The sequence below is a fragment of the Solanum dulcamara genome, chromosome 6 (genome assembly GCF_947179165.1).
Source record: "Solanum dulcamara chromosome 6, daSolDulc1.2, whole genome shotgun sequence".
NCBI classification, from domain to species: domain Eukaryota; kingdom Viridiplantae; phylum Streptophyta; class Magnoliopsida; order Solanales; family Solanaceae; genus Solanum; species Solanum dulcamara.
In genome coordinates, this window is record NC_077242.1 from 11,852,930 (window position 1) to 11,876,351 (window position 23,422).

The 23,422-nt window shown below is 34.2% G+C and overlaps 2 protein-coding genes across 2 annotated transcripts; both read left to right on the forward strand.

Moving 5' to 3' along the window:
- Positions 1 to 1,651: 1,651 nt before the first annotated feature.
- On the forward strand, positions 1,652 to 3,509 carry LOC129892583 (bax inhibitor 1-like). Its single transcript, XM_055968160.1, has 5 exons — positions 1,652 to 1,889; positions 2,394 to 2,537; positions 2,623 to 2,714; positions 2,855 to 3,035; positions 3,133 to 3,509. Exons 1-5 carry the CDS (start codon positions 1,761 to 1,763, stop codon positions 3,316 to 3,318), a joined length of 732 nt encoding a protein of 243 aa, XP_055824135.1. The 5' UTR covers positions 1,652 to 1,760; the 3' UTR covers positions 3,319 to 3,509.
- Positions 3,510 to 9,082: 5,573 nt separating this feature from the next.
- Positions 9,083 to 22,540, forward strand: LOC129892209 (transcriptional adapter ADA2-like). The gene is made up of 13 exons (XM_055967765.1): positions 9,083 to 9,244; positions 14,571 to 14,626; positions 15,367 to 15,545; positions 16,954 to 17,019; positions 17,200 to 17,325; positions 17,409 to 17,469; positions 18,327 to 18,387; positions 18,466 to 18,506; positions 19,026 to 19,121; positions 19,504 to 19,726; positions 20,445 to 20,655; positions 21,411 to 21,728; positions 21,927 to 22,540. The coding sequence occupies exons 1-13, from the start codon at positions 9,192 to 9,194 to the stop codon at positions 22,116 to 22,118; spliced, it is 1,683 nt and encodes a 560-aa protein (XP_055823740.1). The 5' UTR covers positions 9,083 to 9,191; the 3' UTR covers positions 22,119 to 22,540.
- The last annotated feature ends 882 nt before the right edge of the window (positions 22,541 to 23,422 follow it).

Genomic DNA, 23,422 nt, shown 5'->3' on the forward strand with positions numbered 1-23,422 from the left:
CGATAATATGCATCTTAGATGGCAAACATCAATGAAGTTTGTCGGTTAATACATTATAATTTTTTTTAACAACTTGATCGGAAAAAAGAATATATGTAAATGTAAATAATATGTCATTCATGCATACCATATATGAGTAAATATCGATCGATTAGAACCCAAAAGAACGACTACTGTCTTGAGAACCCTTCTAACACGTAATAAAATAGTCAACTGAAACAGATCCCGATCACACAATATAAATAATTAGTTCTCCATGAACACAATGTGGAATCTCATCAAATGTAATGACAGGAGATATGGATTTGTCTTAACCGCAATTTAAGAAAGATAGGAGTCTCATCAATTTAAGAAAGAAACTTTTATAGCAATTTATTAATTCGACATTTGAAATGAAATAATAATGCAAAACACATTTCAAAGTTATCTTCACCTTAATTGTTTCAAACCATAAACACATAAGGTCATACTTTAATCTGATTAATATAAGCTCACCTACACTAATTCAAGGACAACTAGGTGATTACTCGCGGCAAGCATCATATACGAATTGACTCAGTCATGCTAATATTATTAGCATATAGTATGGTTGTATGGCCCCCAAAATTTCTATTTAAAGCACATCATGATGTTCATAATCAATTAAATCATTTGAACAAAATCAATATAAAACCTTTCCAAATTTAGATCAAAGATCTAATAAATGAGGAATAATATTTAGAGATTTTGTTAATAGCTATTTCCATTCAATTATTATAAAGTTTCAAGACACAAGCTTTTATACTTTACGATAATTATAACAATAGTACTTGAACAATTTGCAATGCAACCATGGTGTAGGTGAGCTTATATTAAATAATTAAACCATTGGGACTTTACATAGTACCTCCACCATCAAACTCATTGTCAGTTTGTCCTTCAACTTCGGTTGAGCGTTCGATTGCTGCATACATTTCAACACCCTCTCCTCACACCTTTTATAACCAACCTCACACACCTTTTCACTAGTGTGTCTACGCATCTCCTCTTGACATGTCAAAACCATCTCAATCGCACTTCCCTCAACTTATCCATCACAGAGGCCACTCCCACATTATTCCGAATATCTTCATTCCAAATCTTATCATTACTATGACCACGCATGCATCCACCTCAACATCCTCATTTCCGCAACATGCATTTTTCGGACATGAGAGTTTTTGACTGGCCAGCACTCTGTACCATATAATAATGTTGGTCTAACCACCACTATATAGAACTTACCCTTGAGTTTCGATGGTACCTTTTTAGCACACAAAATTCCAGAGGCTAGACTCCACTTAATCCATGACACATCAATACGATGTGTGATATCATTATCGATGTCCCACTCCCCTGAATTATAGACCCAAGATACTTAAATCTGTCACTCTTGGGGATATTTCGTGTGGTGAGCCTTACTTCCACCCCTACCTCGTGCATTTTATCACTGAATATATGTGCATTGTCTGATAAAATCAGTTAATATGAAATAGCGGGAGTAAAAATCAAAAGAGGAAAAGAAAATACAAATTCCCCATAGTATTTCTAAAACTTCCCGCCAACATTCTGAGCGTAGAGAAGGTGTTTATTCTCAAGACTCAGCGTATAACTGAAGGGTAAAATTGTAAAATCGGAAATGGAATAACGGTTTGTAACAAACTTAGCAAAAACACTTGTCTGTATAAACAGAGCTCATTTTGGTTCTCTCTGCAAAAAAGAAAAAAGAAAAAACTAAGAAGATGAATTTCTCAGAGATGAAAGAGCAGGTCATTAATGGTGTGAAATGGTACTTCAATAGGAATTGGAACAGAGACGACGTGATGAATATGGATGAAATTCCCGATGAAGTTCACACAACCTTGAAGATGGTACATACATTCTTTCATTTTTTTTCTTTCCTTCTACTTGATCACGAACGTAAGAATAAAGATGTTGTAATTCTTGAAATTATTGTCAGATTTTTCTTTATTGTAATCTGGTTAGTAGTACGTAATAGCCTATCACAATATGATGATGTTAAATCCCCAATCCTTAAATCCTCATCGTTCATCAATTTCGATTCTCAGAAGATATTTAGGTATTGCCGATAATGAATTTAAGTTTCTTACTGTTCAATAAGAAATAAGGAAACATTCTACTTGATTTTATTTAATCTTCAGGATTGTTGAATTTCGATTCTCAGAAGATTTTGATGTTTGCCATTTTTTCCTTCTTCTTTGCTAAGATATTAATTTCACTTATCTTGATTTATGCAAGAAAATATGAACAGTTTAATGAACTTAAATTCTCAGAAAACATGCATTTTTGCTTCTGCGTCTGAATATTGGATTCTCCCTTTTCCTGTGATTGATTAGGTTTTGCTGAAAATATAGGTGTATCTTAGTCTCTTCTGTGCCATGTTGAGCATTACTTTTGGAACCTATTTGCAATGGACCTCGATAGCTGGGGGGAAATACACAGTCCTTTCTTATATAGCAAATTTAATCTTGCTTTACCATACTCCACCAGAGAGACTGGTATGTATGTGATCAATGACTCGTAGATTTTGTTGAATTGTTCTTGAAGTCACTTCTTATAATGTAAATTTTCTGTCTTATGTAGAACACGAGGATCTTAATCTCGATGTGGGCTGCCTATTCATTGGGTTCCTCTGTTGGCATTTTTACCAATTATCTCTTCAAAATCGAGCAACAGTAAGACTGAAGAGATAATAAACATTGTTTAGATAAACTAAACATTACTAACTTGCTCTGTTACTCCTTTGCTCTCTTGTTCTCTGTTCCTTATTTGAACAATATTCTGATAATCTTAACATTCTATGCTTGTTCTCCAGCTATGTTCACAGACTTTTGGCAGGTATAACAATTGGCATTGGAAATTTATTGTATAGAGCCATCAAAACAACGGATAGGAGAGAAATCTACACCGGTTGCCTGAAATATTGCGGTGTTTTAGTGTTCTCCATAATTGCTTTCTTTCTTTTGGAAAGAGACACAACTCTCTGGATGATAAAGGTAAGCAGTTGTATGCATACACTGTAGTCATGTTGAACTCGCTGACTCTAGTTTGAATGAATACTATGACTGACTTGTTGAATACTGCTTGTTCTAGATACACACTGTGCTGATATTGTTCATGGGGTACCTTGTGATATATAGCCAAGAAATACTGTACTATGCTAACTTTGGGGAGATTAACTTCGTCAACTGCACATTCACCGTCTTCTTCCATTTACCTGGCATAGTGATCCATGCTACAAGACTATACCTTCAGGGTGAGCAACATGAACACAATTAAAGCTGGTGCACCTTACTGTAAATGAGGAACAAATATTCCTTTGTGTCTTACATTCTACTGATTGAATTTGGAATTCCTTGGTTTAAAGCAAACTGCTTTAAATATTTCTTGGCAAACGAAATACTGATTGTTGATTACCTTACCCTGTACAAAATGTTGAATAGAATGAATACACATAATTGTTCTTCCTTCTTTCTTTTTTTCCCTTAAGACTGTGGACTTTAAGATAATCAGTCTACTTAACTGAAAATTGAGCAGATTGAACTGTTATAGTTTCACATTTCATAAGAAACATATGTAAGAGCTATTTAGGGTGTAATTTCACAAATGCTCACACGACAATTTGTGGATGTTTGTTTCCTACAAGCACTTCCCATTATATTTAGGCAAACTAAGTCAACGTTTGGTCGTGAAAACCCAATATTATTCATTTTATTTAAAATTAATAGAGTTGGAGTTGGAGTTGTGTTTGACCTTACTTTTTACAAAGAATATTTAGTATTTGAATAACACTAAATAACAGTGTTTAATGTGCACCTATCATTGATCCAAGGAAGAAATTATAACAGTGTTTGGGGCCTCCATAGTCTCAAACCCCAAACACCCTGTGTGTGTTGGGTTTGGGTGGGGGGAGGGGAGGTGCGTAGGAGTAGAGGCAATCGTATCTAGTTGTGTAGTAATTCTAGCACTAGAATGATAGATAAAAATAGATAGATGTATAATTTTTGAATGAATAATTTTAGAAACTAATGAAATTTTCATATTACTCAAGTATTTCTGCTTTTTAATATTTGAAAGAAAAGGGTAACCAACCGATGAAAAAGGGGCATTAACATAGAAATGGCCTAGAGAGTCATTACAAAATTAGTGGCTTTTGCAGCCTTTTAAAAATCTGTGATAACCTTTAATGGCGATATATGCTAGATTTTGTGGCGGATTTTATCGCCGCTAAAGGTTCAATTTCTAGTAGTGAATTCTAGTTGGCAACACTTAGGTTGAGGGACTAGTCTCACATGGCTTGCCACATCACTAAAAATTTGGGTTGTTAACTCTTAAGGGTATTTGTGATTTCTTGAAATAACGGTGGGGGCATTTTTGATTCCAAAATATAACGGAGGGTATAAATGATCTATTTCGCATAGTTCAGGCACAATTTGACTTTTTTCCATAAAAAAATGAATCTTGTTTGATAATATGAAACAACCTCTATTTAATTAATACTTCTCTAATCCAATATAAAATAAATTGTTGACACTTTTTGCCATTATAACCCCCCCCCCCCCTCCTTTTATTTATTTTTTTACTTTTTTCTCATTCTATATAAAATTAATCTTTACTCATAATTTCTTATACATTGTGTGGTCAAACTCCGACAATCTTGCTTATTTTGAAAAGTGTTTGTTATCACAAGTATTTAACCATTTGGATTTAGCTAGTTATTACAATATTAATATGCGCTTGATCAAGTAATGTCTCGGAGTTGCATGTATTCAAGAGGTGTTAATTTATAGAAAAATTATATCGTGTAAATAACATACAAGGAACTTTTCTATGTATGTTTATATTATGTATTGAATTTCTTTTATTTTTTTGTGCATTTACTTTATCAAATTTGGACATTCAGTGGCAAACTCAGGATAGATGCAGGTTAGCGGAAGTGATATCATGCAACACCGTCTCATTTGATATTCTAACGTATAGATAGAAGTAAATGACATAAGTAAATGAAGCTCGCTTTGTGGACTGTGGTTTGGGCATCATTTTGCATACGTTAAGTCGCATGTTTTGAAACCTACCTCCTACATATTTTATGTATTTTTTATTAATTGTCAGCTAAAAATGAAAATGAGAAAAAACCTAAACTCGAACTCGAGTCACACATCGATGTTCACGGGCCTAAGGGACACCCTGACCAAATGAACCAATTTGACAGATAAGTTTAAAGGGTCCTTTTAAAATATATGGCAGTTCTTCAAGGTATATAAGTTTTTTTCGAAGTTAACACGTGCATCCCAACCTACCACATGAGTTCGCCTATGTTAATACCTCTCAATAAAAATTCTACTTCCACCATTGTGACCAAAGTTCTAAAAGTATTTTTGGAAAAAAAGTTATATTTTCAGCTTTTGAATAATAAATTTTATTATCATCAAAAACACTTTCGATTAATCCAGCATGAGCTACATAACAATTTAAAAAATAAATTGAGTTGTTGGGCATTTTCAATCAATCTTTTCTTTCTTGGGTGTGGACGAGGCAAAGAAAAGTCCTCTTGATTTTCCACTTTTTCAATGATATCTATAATAAATAATACTTATCGTAAGGTAAACATGAATTTTTGACTCAAACAAAATGATATTAGTTGAAGGTAAGTAAATTCTTTAGTTTAGAAAAAGAATCTATTCCAGGACAAAATACCTTAACATTCTAAAATAAATATAAAAAAAACTTTTTGATTTTTTCTAGAAGCTTAACTAAACAAGCTACTAATACTCCACATTAGTTTATTTATAATTTCCTAAGGCAATCTTATAATTTATAATTTTTGATGAAAATAGATCATTCAGTAAACGTTTTATGTAAAGAGAACTGAAAAAGTTCCTAAATTGCTATCCAAAATCATCATTTTATTGAGAAATCTTAAATACTTTAGAGTTGCATTAGGGATGACACAATCAAATTCCATTAAGAAAAGAGCGAAATATTTTTGTATATAAAATAATTAACTTTATGCTTCTCATCTTATCCTCAATAAAAAAAATAACTACACAGATTTTATGCTTAGCAACATAAATTTCAATTATTTATAGTCACAATCATACTATAATGTTTTAAGTAACAAAATTTTAAACAAATCATTTCTTTTTGTAAATTCTGTGATGATTTAAGCAATATATTATATAGTTTTCACTCTTTTTAAAATAGTTGTCATATTTTACTTTCCGAAAGTCAATTTGATTAATTCTTGAAATTAAATTTGATTAGATTAGTTAAATATTTTAAATTTAAATATAAAAAAATTACAAGAAAAATAATAGAAATTACAATTCTTCTCATATCAATAGTTAAAAATAATACATTTTAAAATATTAATCAAAGTTCAAGAAGTTTAACTCTCGAGAAGCCGTACTCAACAAATATTTTGAGACAGAAAAACTAGTTGAAGAGGGATCCTAGATTTTTCAATCATCAAAAGGAATATTCATGACAAGATACTTGGACCATTTAGATATAACTTTTATCAAGTCTGAAAAATCTAAATAATGGGCAAAAACAAAAAGCAAATTACTAACATAACGTGTTAGAATAAAGTTGATAAATCTATATATAGCGCACTAATAAAGTTCACAAAATCTATAAGCAAAAATCAATTTTTTATCTGGTAAGGAATTTACTATTGCAAGAATAAGTTGGATGTGTTACTAATTGAATAGAAATTGCCTCTTAAGAAATACTTGGAAAAAGAATATGACTATACCATCAAATCCACGTACAAATGTTGTACTAAAGTTGCCATAATTAGCTTTAAACAAAATTTTGATAAATAAATGTTATCACAAAGTTATTGATCACTTTAGAGAATAAATGAGAAGAAGCAAGAACTGAACAATTGCTCTTATTAGAGAGGCTAATTAAGAATTTAGTTTACAATTGATGAACCCTCTTTTGCATTGATACAATATAATCTTTTCCATTCTGCGTAAAATTATAAGCACAACCAGTTTGCCCTGTATAATAAAATCGACTGTTTTAGTATAAATTTATAATCCTACTGAATGATTGGGTAGATCATTTATTTAATAAAAATTAATCAAAAAATATCAAACCATACTGAGTAATATATGTGTAAAATATATTTTATATATTAAGTTTAAAAATAATAAAACACTAAAATTGTTGCTTTAGATCCAGGATATTGGAAGTGACTATAAGAGACAATATAATTAACACTCTAAGGGGTCGTTTGGTTTGAATACAAGTTATGATGGAATAAGTGATGCTGAAATTATTTTTTATTGATTGTTTGATTTGTTGTATTCAAAATAATATGTATGGTATAAATTTTAAGAACAATTTGTTTGTTTACAAAAATACCCTTAACTTTATTTAGTCTTTTATATTTTCTTTACAAGCTTTAGTTATTCTTTCTTAAAAATAAAACTTTCATATTATTTATTTTAAATATTTTTGTGTGTGCATTCCCATGATGATACCATATGTATTAAAAATATAACTTTTATCTTATTTAGCTTAAAAATAAAACTTTTATCTTAAATTTGTTAAAGTAAAAGATGATTTATTATTTATATCACTTCATTTAAGCACATACTACTTTTAAATTATAAAATACTAAAGTTTGCATTTTAGTTGATATATAAAATACAAACTTTCAAGTGACTAAAAAAATATATAATTAAAAATATGTAATTTAGTAGAAGAGAAATCAAAACATAAATAAACATAAGAATTAGTCAAATCAATTAATAAATAAAAATTATATTTTTATAGTCTAATTTTTAATAAAAAATATAAAGAATAATGAATTATCATAAAAATAAGGAGTAGTGAAGATTGTGAATGTTATTATATATGGTATTAAAAATAATGTGAATATACATAAATGTGAAAAGTGATGTCTAAAAAGAATTTAAAGGGATATTTTTGTCATTTTCTCTATTTTATCTCGGGATAAGCTATCCCGAGATTACTATACCATCTAAGAGGAGGGATAATTTATTCTGGTATTAATTGTTAATCCTGAGATAAATTATTTCGGACTTGCCAACCAAACAACAAATTAAGTGACACTATAATTTAATCCTCAGATTATTTGATGTTATCCTTCACACCAAACGATCCCTAAATCATATCACTAAAATTCCTTACTCCGATTGAAATTAAACTACAAGGTATTCCGACGATCTTGGAAATAAGCTACAAGTTATTAGATATTTTTCCTCTCTTATAGTTTAAATTTCTCTTATTGGATAATTAAATTAAGTAAACTCAGTTTTTGAGTTTCATCTTGATTGAGTTTTTTCCGCTCGTGTGATATAAATTATATATTTTTTGTCTTTGGTTAATATTTTACACTACCATAATATAATGGGGTGCATCTCTATTCTTGTTTTCTTGATCATCATCGTTTAAACAACAAAAATGTCTAGAAATTATATAAAATAATCGTCCGAACCGTATCATTGACACCCACCTGCACCCCCCAAAAAATGTAATGAAATATTTACGGAAATTACGCATCATTTACGATGACCTTGGTTTATCCTCATGCACCATTAGACAAAAAAGGTAATTTTTTTTTATCCTATATATACTTAAGGCATATGTGATACAAACTAAATGAAAAGTGATATAAACTAAATAAAAGATGATATAAATAACTTCACACGTTCAAACAGGAAAAAAATAAATACTCCATACGTTTAAAACAGAATGACCCATTTTCCTTTTTAGTCTATTTCAAAAAAAATGACCCTTTTTCTGTTTTGGTAACACTTCAATTTTAGCTTTCCACGTAGCATATTTAAAACTATAAGATTAAAAGACATTTTAATGTATTTGACATAATTTTAATTTAGGACTATAAGAGTGAAAAATATTTTTTATTTTTTAAAATTTCGTATCAAGTCAAATTAGGTCTTTGTTTTTAAACGAAGAGAATAATAACATTTTTTTTTGCTTACTTGTCCGATATATTAAAAATAAAGCCTAATTAAGTATAGTATAAAATGACTTAATACTTTATTCCTCAAATCTAGGAAGCGGTACTTTTGTCTGCGGCAGCCGAAGAGTTGTGAGACACTCTAGAGAACGAAGCTTTGTACTTTCAAATTCGGAGCTCCAATTCGGAAAAGATGGGTCGTTCTCGGGCTGTTCATCAATCCACCGATGATGATCCAACCCAGAGGTCAGTTAAGCTATTCGATGCTTACTACATTTCATTAACAGTTTTATTTTTTTTACTTTATTCGTGATTTTTTTATTGTTTCCAAGTGTTTGGGTTCTGCACATATATATATACTTTTTGTTGTTGTTGTTGTTGTTAATTTAGAGTTGAAAACACTGATGGGGTTGCTTTAATTAGTTGAAATTCAGCAGTTGCGGATGAATTAAGGGGTATGGGAGAAAGTTATATGTGAAAAAGGTATAAAAGGAGTATGAATTAAGGGGAAGCATAATTATTTAGGTATTTTCAAATATTTGAAGGGTAAAATATAAATTTACCCTAGTTCAGCTTTTTCGCGCGATGTTTGAACTGTCAAGTTATAGCCTTAGAAAGCAACACCATTATTTATGGTAAGAGTATAAATTAAGGAAAAAAACTAAGGAAGAAATTGAATCTTGTTAGATTATAAAAGAGAAGAGTTGGAGATCTGTTATGTCATGCAACGAGAAAAGAATGCTCCCAGGCACATCCCAAGACATTTCTCTCTTCTACTTTCTAGGATTGTAGAGCACCTTTTCCAGTGAATCCTTCATCGGAATCTATTCCTTTCTCTTCTACCACCTTAGCTAACACAATCTGTGCTAGCTTCATAACCACCTTTTCTATCTTCGTGTTTCCTAGGCGTCTTTCTCGGACACGGGGGAAAACATAATTTATTTTAATGCGGGATTTAAGTCTTTTGACATCACCAAGTGGAACTCAGATGGCTCAACATGGTATGAATGGGTCGAGAGGAGTTGGAATATGATGGGATGCGTATCCACGATCAAGAAAATCATGGACTGGATCTGTCATACCCTCAAAGAGGCTTTTAAAGACAAGAGGAATATTTTCAGGAGATGGAAAACTAAAGATTCGAGCACAAAATATTTCAAAACTAGAAAATTTAATGCTCAAGGCAAATATATGAGCATTTCGGCTTTAAATGGAGATGGGAGATTGACATTAATTATTCCTCAAGCAACCATTAATGTAGGGTGGCTGGACATTGCATTTAAGATAGGTGAGGTTCACTCAATCAACTTCTTACCCGGATAAAATAGAACCTCACAGACTCACGGAAGCCAGTTACCCCTATGCCAAAGTAGTCAAAGAGAGTAAATGGCAAACAAAAAGCCTTTGAGAGGGTGATGTTAGCAGCAAAGCAAGGAGTATTAACATTATTGACTCTCACGAAGCTAAGGATGATGGTTTACTTAGGAGATGTATACTGGCACTTTGACAAGGAGAGTTTTGAAAGACTAACTTTGGTAGCTGTAAGAAGGTGGACCACAACAAATTGGAAGACAATTTTCTGAGTTAACATCTTATAGATGCTGGGAAACTTGTTTCTTTTTGAGTTTCCTAATAGACATATGGCAGAAAAGATTTTAGAAAAACTTGTCCTTGAAGAACTCCAGATTGTATCTGGAATGGTGGAGTCCGGTAGCGTGTTGCAACCACAACTCTTTCAAACCTTTAGAAACTTGGATTCAAGCCCTGAGGCTTCTTCTTCACCTCTAGTCACAAAGAGTCTTCCCCGAAATTGGTGATCTGTGGGGGAGGGTGACCAAGGAAGAAACGAAGCTTAAGAGCCATTTGAAGTAGGCCATGATTTGCATCACCGCTGATGGCCAAAATATTCACGGAGAGATAGTAATCATAAGAGATGAAGTGGAGTACTATAATTTAATATGAGCAGAGAGGAAACCATGCTTTGAGGCAAAGTCACGTCAGAGAGGTTGCAACATCAAGAACTTTGAACAGGCTTATACCTGATGGGATGCCATTATTATGCTATGGAAGACATAAAAAAAACCAAAATTTAAGGAGTCAATATGGGAAGCACGTGATGTGTCCTTATGTCACAACTGAAATTTTTTATTCGGGCAAGACATGTGACTTCACATGCAGGGTTTAATGAACTGATTTTGAAATTAGGCTTAAGTTCAAAGCCAAAGTCTACCGAAAAAAGACTTGGTGGGACTAATTCTGTTGGAAAACTTATTTTAACGACTTTCAAGGAGAGCCCAAGGTAAAATTAAAAATGGAGACCTTCTTTAAAGTTCTAGACCTCAATACATCATAGGAATCTGGCTCACTACATGCAATACACCAACCACTCGAAACAACATGAATTTTTAATGTAGCCGATGAGGACTTAATTTACTTGTCAAGTTGGTAGAAGCCAATTGAAGAACCTAGTACCAGTATTCAAGGAGGAACAGTGGGGGAATTCAATGCATCAATCATGGGGAGAGGGGGCAGTTCAATTGACAACTATTACTAAAGCATATATTGGGAGGTGAAGGCGGCGTACCTCTGCTTATCCAAGATTAGACTTCCTAACTTGAAAAAAATGGAGGCTATTGTTTGGGTTCATCATAACATGATCGAAATAAGAAAATTATTAGGCGCAAATTTAAGTGGGCATTTGGAGGAGGCTTTGTAACTCATGTTACAAATTGATTGCTCAAGATAAGCCAGGATTTTGGAAACACAATTGAATGCAAGAAGACTAGATTTAAAGGTGCACAAGAATTTAAAGGTTAAGTTACCTTTTATGTTAGCTTCAAAAGCGATGAGAAGATGCCAGTAACTCGTGTTACAAATTGATAGCTCAAGATAAGCCAGGATTATGGAAACACAATTGAAAGCAAGAAGACTAGATTTAAAGGTGCACATGAATTAAAAGGTTAAGTTACCTTTGATGTTAGATTCAAAAGCGATGTGAAGATGCTAATGAGGAGAAACATGGTTTTTATTGCGCAATGAATTTCAAGTTAGTTTCATGGAGTGTGAGGGGCTTGAATGGGAGGGAGAATAAAAGGGCAGTTATGGGTCTGGAAAAAGTCGGAAGGCTGACATATTATGCTTCCAAAAAACAAAACTCGAAGGAGATATTAAATTCTTGATCCAACAAATCTGGGGTGGGAGATGGTTGGAACATGCTTGTTTGGAAGCGAGTGGTACTAGAGGGGCGCCATTGTGATGTTATGGGATAATAGGATATGGAATGAGGAAATTCTTGAAACTGGAGCTTATATTCTGACTTGTAAATTTGAGGCTCAGTTATAGAATTTTTCATGCTACATAATAGGAGTCTATGCACCAAATTGTGGCATTGAGAGGAGGAATGTGTTGGAGGAAATTAGTGCTGTCAAGGGTCTTATGGATGGTCCTTGGGCTGTTTGCGAAGTTTTCAACATCACTAGACTCCCCTCAGAAAAGGGCAATTGTAAAAAAAGATCTCTAGAGATGATATAATTTTTCGTCTTTATTAAAGATATGAATCTAATTGATCTTCAATTGGAAGGTGGTCCTTATACCTGGTTTAAAAGGGATAGTAAGGTAGTTGCATTCGGAATCAATAGGATTCTTATCTATGAAGAATGGGATGACAAGTTTAGTGACATCAAACAAAGTCTTCGATAGAGATTGATCTTTGTCCGTTTTTCAATTGCTCTTCTATGTGGATCATGGGAGCAAGAAAAATCTTATTTCAAGTTGAAAAATTGGTGGTTGGGTACAGATGGGTTCACAGACAGAGTCAAGGGTTGGTGGAATTCTTTTGTTTTCACAGGAAAACCAGATTGCATCCTTGCTTGTAAATTAAAGGATCTCAAGGTAAACGTGAGGAGTGGAGTAAAAGCTACCAAGGAGACTTGAAGCCCAAAAGAACGATTTGCTTGGTCAGATAACATATATGGATCCAGTTTTGGCGAACATAATTGACAGAGGAAGAAATAGCAAAGAAAGCTTCTCTCCTAATGGATTATGAGGAAGTCATCAAGAATGAAGAGATCTCACAGAGACGGAGGTCCAGGGCCATTTGGTTGAAGGAGGGCGATCGAAACACAAGTTATTTCATTAATGATTCAAGGTAATACTATCGATAATCCAACAAGGATTGAAGAGGAAATTATTGAGTTTTACCAGAATTGTACACTAAAACAGAGGATTAGAGACCTTCCTGTAGTTTTGGTACTTGTCCCATCGTAACTGTAGAGGAAAGGGAGAAAATGCAAGACAAGTTTCATAACAAGAGGTTTTGAGATGTCTGAAGTTGTGACCTGCAGACAAAGCTCCAGGGTCAGATGGTTTTACTATGGGATTTCTAATCAAGTATTGGAGACTCTTCAGCATGATATTATGGAAGCTTTTCATAATTTCCACAACATGGAAATCTTTGAGAGAAGCTTTCATGCAATTTTCATAGCCTTAATTCCATAGAAGAAAGGTGCCAATGAATTGAGAGATTTCAAGCCTACCAGTTTGGTAGGTAGTGTTTATAAGTTGTTTGCAAGCGTACTACCAGAAAGATTAAAAGCGGTGGTAGCTAAACTTATGGATTCTCAACAAATGACTTTCATTAAAGGAAGACAAATCATGGATGCTGTCTTGGTGGCCAATAAAGCCGTTCATTCTAGGATCATACTTAAATTTCTTTTTCTCAAGAAGAATCGAATAGAAAGCTCCTTGATTAATAATGTAATTTCTATGAGGACTTTTTGGATTTCCTTCCATTTTTGGTTGGTTTTTGATCTAAAAGCGTATATTAACTACTATTGGAACTGCGTGTTCTTTAGAGGATAGTCTCGTGATTTGCTTGCCAATGCGATCCTAGTCATTAGAACAAAGGAATTTAATGAGATAGACCATTCTCAACTTGAATTAGTGTTATTAACATCTCATGGTTTTATGTTTAAAAAGCTAACCAAGGTACAGTGAATTCCTTTTTTTTTTTATTTTCTATTTTCCTTTTCTTTTCCTGCAGCCCTGCTTTAGTTAACACCTTCTTTAGGGCTTTTTACTAAAGAGTAGCAGTGGTGAAGCTATTACTCAGAGATAGATCCTTACCTTTTGATCTCGAACATTGATTTTCACGACTTCATAAACAAAGTTTGTATTTTCTTGCATTATATATCCTGTATGGATATTGTACCCAAGGGTGTGGCCTAGTGTTCAATGAAGTGGGTTGAGAACCACAAGGTCTGAGGTTCAAATCTCAATGGAGTAAAAAAAAACACCAGGTGCTTTATTTCTATTTGACCAAGCATTAGTGGACAAAGTTATTCGGGACTTGTGCTAGTGGGAGGTTGCGTACCCCGTGGAATTAGTCGAGGTGCGCGCAAGCTGCCCAGACACCATGGCTATAAAAAAAATGAAGTCTTGTATGGATATGTGTCTGTAAACATAGTTCCATGTTTATCATTGCTTCATGGGGAACTGTATCTAATTTGATTCCATTATTTATTGGCCTGATCTGGTAACTTATATTTTCCTTGTCCCTTTAATTCTTTGGTAGGTCTAAGAGGAAAAAGGCAGCACCAAATGTGGAGAATTTTGATACTGCAGCGACTGGTATGATCTTTTAGATTATAGGGGTAATTAGCACCCTTGGGAATGAAAATCATTTACAAGAAGCAGGATCCCTGCAATGCTATTTTTCCTCGAGATCTCCCCTCAGTTTAAACAAACTTTTATTTGACTTGTAAAAGTGGGCACATTTGAACTATTAACTCCGTCGGTCTCAAAAAGAAACCCTTTTTTCTATTCTCACGGGAAGTTCTGCTACATCTTGTATGACACAACAATTTCATTCACGGGGACTCCCCTTTTTCTCTTTCCAATATAACTTTTTACTTTATTTTTCTCTCAAAGAAGATCAAGATTCAACAAACGACGAAACATGTTTCTTCTATAAACATTGAATTATTTTAATTTTAACTTTTTAACATAAATAAAAAAGACTATTTAAACTTTACTCCTTTCATATTATGGTACAAAGTCAGATTTCACATGAAGAGGAAGTACATAATTCTTTATTCATCACAGCTTGTACCATGTTTGTGGAACAAAAATTTATTTTTACCTTCTATTTCTTGTTTCATATTTTTTAATCTTGTTCATGGCGGAACATAAAAAAGAATAATTTATGAGTCTCTTTGTATGTCTGCTCCTACGACATGGACATGCATTCTAACTACTCCAACTTTTGGAACTGTTGTTATTTATGTCTGGTGTTCTACTCAGATGCTAATCATGAAAATTTTCCTGTTTTAAATTGAACCTTATAATTTATCTTGTTTCTGTTTATGAAGGCCAAATATTGACTGAAGGGAAAAAGGCTTTGTACCATTGCAATTATTGCAATAAAGACATATCTGGAAGGATCCGAATCAAATGTGTTGTGTGCTCTGACTTTGATCTTTGTGTGGAATGCTTTTCTGTTGGAGCAGAAGTGCAGCCTCACAAAAGCAATCATCTGTACAGGGTTATGGTTAGTGACTTCATCTAATTGAAAGTATGAAAGTATGGTAACTATAGTATAGTTTGACTAATATATCCCTTATTAATTCCTTAATCTTTATATATTTACGTGCCTCTTAATTCTAGAATAATTTACGCTAAGGGCAAAGTTGAAAAAAAATCAATTATCTCTTGATTGTTCATTTAACAACTATTTTGGGAACAAATATTTGTAATATACATGACAATTAAAAAGGAACGGAGGCAGTAACTTGTTTGATCAAACTTCTAAAATTAGCTTATTTTGAAAAGTGTTTGATTCAAAACTGCTTTCAAAAAAAGTACTTTTGAGAGAAACTATGTGTGTTAGGCCAATCAATTTGAGAAACATTTTTAAGTAGCAATTAGTGTTTGACCAAACTTTTAAATAGTGTTTCTAAGTGTATTTTCTCAAAAGTACTTTTGGAGGGAAACCTTTTTTTAGCTTCTCAAAAACAACTTTTGCTCCTACTCAAAATCACTTTTATTCCTCTAAAAGCTTGGCCAAACAACTCAACTTTGAAAAAACTTTTTTTTTTATAAAACACTTTTTTCCCTTGGAGAATCTTGGCCCAAACAGTCTACTAGTTACCTATATGTGGAGCTAAGTTGGATTCATAATGAGATGCAGAGGCGGGTCTAGAATTTCTAGAAATGTGTGCACTACTAATGAATTAAGTGGGAATTGATCCGTATTCCTTCAAATAAATAACGTAGCATTCAACCAAGTGCACCATCCAACCTTTTCGGAGCATGGTCGCTAGCAAACAATATTAGATCAATTTTAGGAAATATGTACATAAGATGCCTAATTTGAGGAGAGACCATGGGTTCACTTGAACCACAATTTCTAATGTAAATCCACCCCTGATGAGATGGAAGATAATAGATAGAAATGATTATGCTCATGAAAGAAGGTTGTTCTAATTGCAATGATGAGATGCTTATGTGTGGGTGATGATTTTCACGTGATTCAAGTAAGTTGGATGCTCATGTTGATATTTGATACTACATCTAGAGAGGTAGAATTGAAGTTCATGCTCCTTTATGTGGATGCTAAGCAGTAGAGAATGGGATGTTTACTTTGTTGAACTTGTCAAACATAAAATTGGGGACAAGGTTTTTATGAAGCTGTTACTCATGAGTGAATTATAATTATGCTTAATTACAAATGATGGGATTAGACGGTGGTCATATGTACAATGGATATTCACTTCCCATCTTAGCTGATCAATGATCTAAAAAAGTATTTTTCTCACATGCTTACGTTTGAGGGAGGAGTTCTGGCTCTTTTATGCTGTTTACTTTGTTTAGTTATGTCCTCACCCTTTTTATAACCTCTTAGTTTTTATGGATGTATATGTTTGGGATATGTCTTCATGGTTTTCTTCTATGAACAGGATAACCTGTCGTTTCCTCTCATATGTGCTGACTGGAATGCAGATGAAGAAATGTTACTTCTAGAGGTAGTCTTCCATCTTTCTGCTTGTGATTAAATATTTCAATCATCAGTTATTTCTCTACTCTTTAGTTTGTTTACAAGTTCTCTTAAATATATCCTAGTGATCTAGATCTTATTCATAATTCTGGAAGGATTAGAGTTCTCTTGGTTTTAGTTTATTGCCTGTCCTCTTTTTCTTTTGCAGGGTTTGGAAATGTACGGATTGGCAAACTGGGCTGAAGTTGCCGAACATGTTGGAACAAAGAGTAAATTGCAGTGTATTGACCACTATAAGTCCACATATATTAGTTCTCCTTGTTTTCCACTTCCGGTGAGTAATCCACCTAACACAGTACAGCATTGCATGAAGTGCTTCATTATGAAAAGCTGAATCTGCACACTATATTTCTCTAGGACATGTCTCACGTTATGGGAAAGAACAGAGAGGAACTTCTTGCCATGGCCAAGGATCAAGGTGACTGAAGAGCTTTTCTTTATCGTATTTTCATTTTACCTTTTTTCTTCTTTTTTATCTGTTGAGCTTAAACTCTGATTTGGGATGATTTAGCCTCAGTTTTCTGCTTCATACACTTTCTTGTTTCAATGCATCAGTTTTTACTATGTTCACTGCATAACACAATCAGGCTGTGTTTTCCCCCTACCTCATGTGGGACAGGCCGACGTTTACTTCAATTGGCTGGTTTGGCCATTAGTCAAGAAATTGATCTGTATTGGGTTAAAAACAGAATTTTGGCATGTCTTTCTGGGCCCTTCATTTTCCTTTTTCATTGGATCAATAAAAATTATGTAGCAGACCAAAATCATTTGTACCCCACACTCTTCAGAATGCATCAAAAGAATAACCAAAAACTGTAATAGCCAGAAATGTCTGATTTCTGCTTTCTTTCATTGGCCTGTCTGCTCATGCTTGGTTAGTAGTTAACAGATATCATCATATATTGATAATTGAGTAATACTGGTGTCGGAAGAAGTACAATGTGTGTGTGTATCACATCTAAAAGTTTAAGCTATTAGAGAGAGCACACTTTTATTTCATTAACTATGTATTCAACAATGCCCCCACGTGTAGGCATGAAGCCTGATTCTTTTTCATAGTCCAAACATGTCAAAATTCTTTTCGATAATGGGTGGCAGTGAGACTCGAATTCAGGATCTCTGCCTTCATTGATGATTGATACCATGTTGAAGTGTGCGATCATATTATCTAAAGCTATTAGAGAGAGCACACTTTAATTTAATTAACAATGTGATCAACATCCATTCTTAGAATCACATTGTCTCTTAGTCTAATTGAATGTTCATTCTTGTTAGGATATGCTGCTCCTGGGGGAGTTAATGTTACAGAAGAGTCTCCATTCTCTGCAGGAATCAAGTATGCTCGGGCTTGTTCCAAATAAATGCAAGTGTCGTAGTCTTCTCTATTCTCATACGTTTGGACATTTATTTTCAGGATGGAAGATCGGGAAGAAAATTCAGCTGGACTTGCCTCAGGTAGTTTAGCTTCTGGCACAAGTTGTTACCCTTATAATTGACATAGAAATTCTTTTTCATAATGGGTGGCGGTGAAACTCGAACTCAACACCTTTGCCTGCTTGATACTATTTTGCAGTGTATGATCATCTCATCTTAAAGTTTAAGCTATTAGAGAGAGCACTCTCTTATTTAACTCAATTATATCTTCAACAATTCCCTACTAGGCTCCTACTAAAAAGATACAACAAAATAGAACAAACTTTTCCCCAGTGTCCTGCAAAGGAAATATATATATGTGTGTAGATACAGAGAGGGAGAGAGAGAGAGAGAGAGAGAGAGAGAGAGAGAGAGAGAGAGAGAGAGAGAGAGAGAGAGAGAGAGAGAGAGAGAGAGAGAGAGAGAGAGAGAGAGAGAGAGAGAGATGGCAATAGAATTGAATGCAATTATAGTGGTAACTGTGGGAAAAATTATTATATCCTTCGGTTTGTGTTGGCATATGTTCACTTGTTTTCTCGATCTTGTTCGATTTGTTTTCAGTTGGAGGTTCTGCTTCTGGTACATTAGCAGGAGCTGGAAAGAGGACATCTAGCTTACTTCATAGTAAGGAGAATCATGATAGCATCAAAGTGGAAGGTATCAGTTGCTCTAGCATTACATCACAGAAAATAGTGATTCTTACTGTTTGTGCACCATTGCTTTATCTTCACTTTAGGATTCAGATGTCCATGTACTAATCTTAAAGTATTCTTGTCTGGTGACGCTATTTATAAATATTTTGAAAAATGAATATGTCAAAGAAATTCTTGCAAGTGTATGCTTATTCCAAATTTCCACTCGATTGTGAGCAGGAGATACCATGCCATTTCTCTAGTACTTAGTTTGATAATGCTGATAATTCACAACTATCTATACTTAAAGAATATAACTGATGAAGTGTTTATTGATACTTTCTTTGGAGTATGCATGATAACTTTTTGATTGAGAGATGCTAAGAGGCTTTTGTTATTGCATTTAGGTTGTCCTGCAGACAGGAGTGTCGGAGAGAAAAAGCCTAGGACATCAGTGGATGAGGGGCCTTCTATGACAGAATTAAGTGGTTATAATTCCAAGAGAGAGGAGTTTGAAATTGAATACGATAATGATGCTGAGCAGATGCTGGCTGATATGGAATTTAAAGAGACAGACAGCAACGCTGAACGTGAGCTGAAACTTCGGGTATTGCGTATATACAATAAAAGGCAAGTAATCCTCACCGAACTGTGATGTTGGTGCTTATTTCCTCTTTTCCCCAACATATGCAAAAAAACAGAACGTTAAATGCTATTTCTGTCAGTTACTCTTTTACTTTTTCCCCCCTCTTCCAAGTGCGAGAATCATTGCAGAAGAGAGCTATGATTCTGCAAGTGCTAATTTTCATGCCACATGTGAAAATGTCAATTGACTGCTTGACTTTAAGGTGGTTTGATTGAATGCAACATTCAACTGATATATGCTGGTAGAACAACCTATTTTTAGTTTGCTCGGGGATCTTGTGGATGAATAATGGACTTTATCCTGCCTTGGGCCACCTAGCAATTTGTAAATTTTTAACTGTTCCTTTTTACGATGCATTTCTCAGCTTCTGTATAGGTGCCATTCAATGCAAGTTTCTCTTGCCTGTATCCATTTTCAGTTCAATACCATATTGGCATCCCATTGGGTCTGTTGTCTTCAAATAAATATGGTTGATAATCTTCCCATGATTGTAGAGGGGAGTAAACCCTAGGTGCTTCTGGTACATCATGTTGTTGATATGGATTTTTGAACTATGTAATCATTAGAAAATGTAGCTATTGAAGACAATTACATAGTAGAGGTCAGCAATTGTCTTTCCAGTTGCTTTGATGTGCTAATGGCTCATGATACTCTTAATTTGTGTTTATTTGTGCAAATCTTCAATCTGTTAATATTCTGCAGGCTTGATGAGAGGAAACGTAGGAAGGATTTTATTTTGGAAAGAAAACTACTTCATCCTGATCCTTTTGAGAAAGACCTCACCCCAGAGGAGAAGGACATATGCCGTCGTTACAGAGTGTTCATGCGTTTTAGTTCAAAAGAGGAGCATGATGATTTCCTTAGGAGCATAATCAAGGAGCACCGGATGATGAAACGAATACGAGATCTTCAGGTTAAATGCAAAGTCTTTCTACTAGAGTACTCCAGATTGATAATCCTCTTTTCTATGGTCTTTGGAGTCATTTCTGAATGATTATAATCCTTATACAAATATTGGAACATTATCAGCTTGTAATCATGTTTTGTTACACATAAAACTTTAGGTATCAGTAATCATAAACAGGGAATGTGACAAACACAAACTCAATGATATGAAAAGAATTCAAAGTTTATGGTTTTTTTCAAAATTTAACACTAGAACTTAAAATCTAAAGGTTTCTGTACTCGGTAAGCATTTCGTATAAAAATTTTATAACGTATTTCTCCTATTTTGTTAACTCCATGTGTAAGTCTACATGCATGCTAACTAGTTTCCTTAACCATAGGTAGTGGTCCATTTTCTTTTGTTTTTATAACGATGTTGTTCATACCAACTTGAACACACCTCAACGTTTATTCATCAAGTACTATTTGGCAACTTTGGCCACCCAAATTTTGGCTGATGGAAGAAGCATCTAGTATACCCTCATCACCTATGGTTTTCCTCCCACTTAGTAGACAATTTGGTCACACCCAATGGGTGCTGTAGGTAGTTGTTGCATGGAATACATTTCAGATTCTGAAAGCAAATAAAATTTGGCAAAAAGACCCATAGATTGGGTCAAGCACGTACCTCTGGCATATGTGACAAATTTAAACTCTGCAGTCTCTTGTCTATTACGTTTTCAAGTTGGTGTTATTATTGAAATATTTGGTCCCTGCACCCAGGATGCCCGACTAGCTGGTTGTCGAACTTCAGCTGAGGCAGAAAGATATATTGAACAAAAGAGAACGCGGGAATCTGAAGAAAATGTACTTAGACTAAAGGAAAACTCCCAGAGTGGCCCAAGTGGCAAATATTTGCAAAGAGCAGGTCACTTTAAAGTGGAGCATGACAGCAGCCCCAGAGGAGTTGCTAGAGGCCCTGAAATGCTGGATTCTTGTAGCAAGGACTTATCATCAACCACCACACCACATGGTGTTGGAAGTGCTGTAGACATTTGGGATGTCAGTGGCTTTTCAGGGGCTGAGTTGCTCTCAGAAGCTGTAAGAATCTTCTGTTTCTGCTGCCACATATTGTTGCTATTTCCACAATCTTCTTTGCGAGCATTAACCATGCAACTGATATTGTCTTCTAACTGTATTGATGCCCCAGAAAAGCAACAATTTTTTGAAGTTTTTCTTGCTAGTGTATGGCTGTATCCTTTTAACCTTAAGCTGCATTTGTGGCAATTGGAAATGCAGGAAAAAAAGCTTTGTGATGAGATGAGAATCCTGCCGACTCATTATCTAAACATGCAGCAAACCATATCTATGGGGATCTTTAGTGGCAACATCACCAAGAAATCTGATGCTCATGGTCTATTCAATGTTGATCCGAATAAGGTGGACAAAGTGTATGAGATGCTTGTTAAAAAGGGCGTGGCTCAAGCATAATGTTGCTACTTTACAGGTTCAAGCATGATTTTATGTATTTTCTACCAAAAGTGGAAATGATGTAAAATGCCTGGCCTGTTTGCTTGAATTCTTCCAAAACTATCTAAAGAGTTGCGTTAGAATGAAGGTTGCTCAAGGCATGGCTGTTCAAAGTTATCACATACGTGTAACAGGAAGAAAAGCCATGCAGTGGATATCCTTTATAGTGATACCCATTGTAGATGTGAGGTTTTTAACACAAGCTTTTGACAGTGTTCCAATAACATTGCAATTATTATGGCTTGGTAAGTTATGTGTTCGAAAGAAAGCAGTGTAATGGAGCTGTTGTCTGAGGCTTGTGTATACATGAGGTTTATACATCAAATTAGATTGAGAATAATTTGCTGGTTAAAAGCTAGTTTTGAAAAATGTTTCCTTTGTAATTCCTTTTCCTCAAAACAGGGAAGTTGGATTGAGTATCTATTTTATGTTGTGTTCCTTGTATTCTCTAACCTGGTGTTTGCATAGACAGCAATTATTCAATTCACATTAGTCTTGGAGATCTGTCAAACATTTCTCCATTTTGTGGTTCTAGACTTCTTGTACCACAAAAGAATCACTCCTTTGAGTACTGTTATGTGTGCGTGTGAGAGATATATGATATGATTTCTGACTTTTGCCTTTTCAGTTTACTTCGATTGTCTGGTTTACTGTTTTTGAGCACAGACTCATAACAAATCTTAATTTTGGTATTAACCAGTAGAGTTCGTTGGTTTTTACCTTTAGAGATGAATATTATCGACAGGCTACAATACCATTGACTTGTTCTCGGTAATCTCTTATAACTGTGAAAGTCCATTGGTTTTGTCCTTAGATAAAGCTCTTGTTTTTAACAGTGGTTGAGTTTTCTGTTCTTTTGTCCGGAAGTTATTTAGAATGTTAGTATCTTTCACATTTCGAGACCGTCCTAAATGTGACATGGCAGTAGGAACCCCATTAGGCTCGAGAGCACCAACCAACCTGTTTAACCCAAATAATCTAAAATAAATACTAATGCGAAAGATAAGACTAATTTCAATTAATATTCATAAGAATTTAAAAGAGGAACACCAATTCGACTCTTTAATAAGAAAATCAAACTCAACTAACCATAGGTCTACGAAAGCGCTACTAACTGGATAACAATTTCGGGACATGGCCCCGGACATACCAAGAAAATCAAAGGAAAGATTGATAAAAAGAAACGCCTGCTTTCTAGAAGATGGAAAGCTCACTATAACGTTGATCTACTGCTGCTCGAAATCACGAACCTGTGTCTTCGATCC

Excerpts from the sequence above, each read along its gene's own strand:
- LOC129892583 (XM_055968160.1), top strand. The coding sequence starts at position 1,761 with ATGAATTTCTCAGAGATGAAAGAGCAGGTCATTAATGGTGTGAAATGG. Across the intron at positions 2,538-2,622 it reads ATACTCCACCAGAGAGACTG|AACACGAGGATCTTAATCTC; the intron begins GTATGTATGTGA and ends TGTCTTATGTAG. Across the intron at positions 2,715-2,854 it reads CTCTTCAAAATCGAGCAACA|CTATGTTCACAGACTTTTGG; the intron begins GTAAGACTGAAG and ends CTTGTTCTCCAG.
- LOC129892209 (XM_055967765.1), top strand. The coding sequence starts at position 9,192 with ATGGGTCGTTCTCGGGCTGTTCATCAATCCACCGATGATGATCCAACC. Across the intron at positions 14,627-15,366 it reads TTTTGATACTGCAGCGACTG|GCCAAATATTGACTGAAGGG; the intron begins GTATGATCTTTT and ends CTGTTTATGAAG. Across the intron at positions 20,656-21,410 it reads AACGAATACGAGATCTTCAG|GATGCCCGACTAGCTGGTTG; the intron begins GTTAAATGCAAA and ends CCCTGCACCCAG.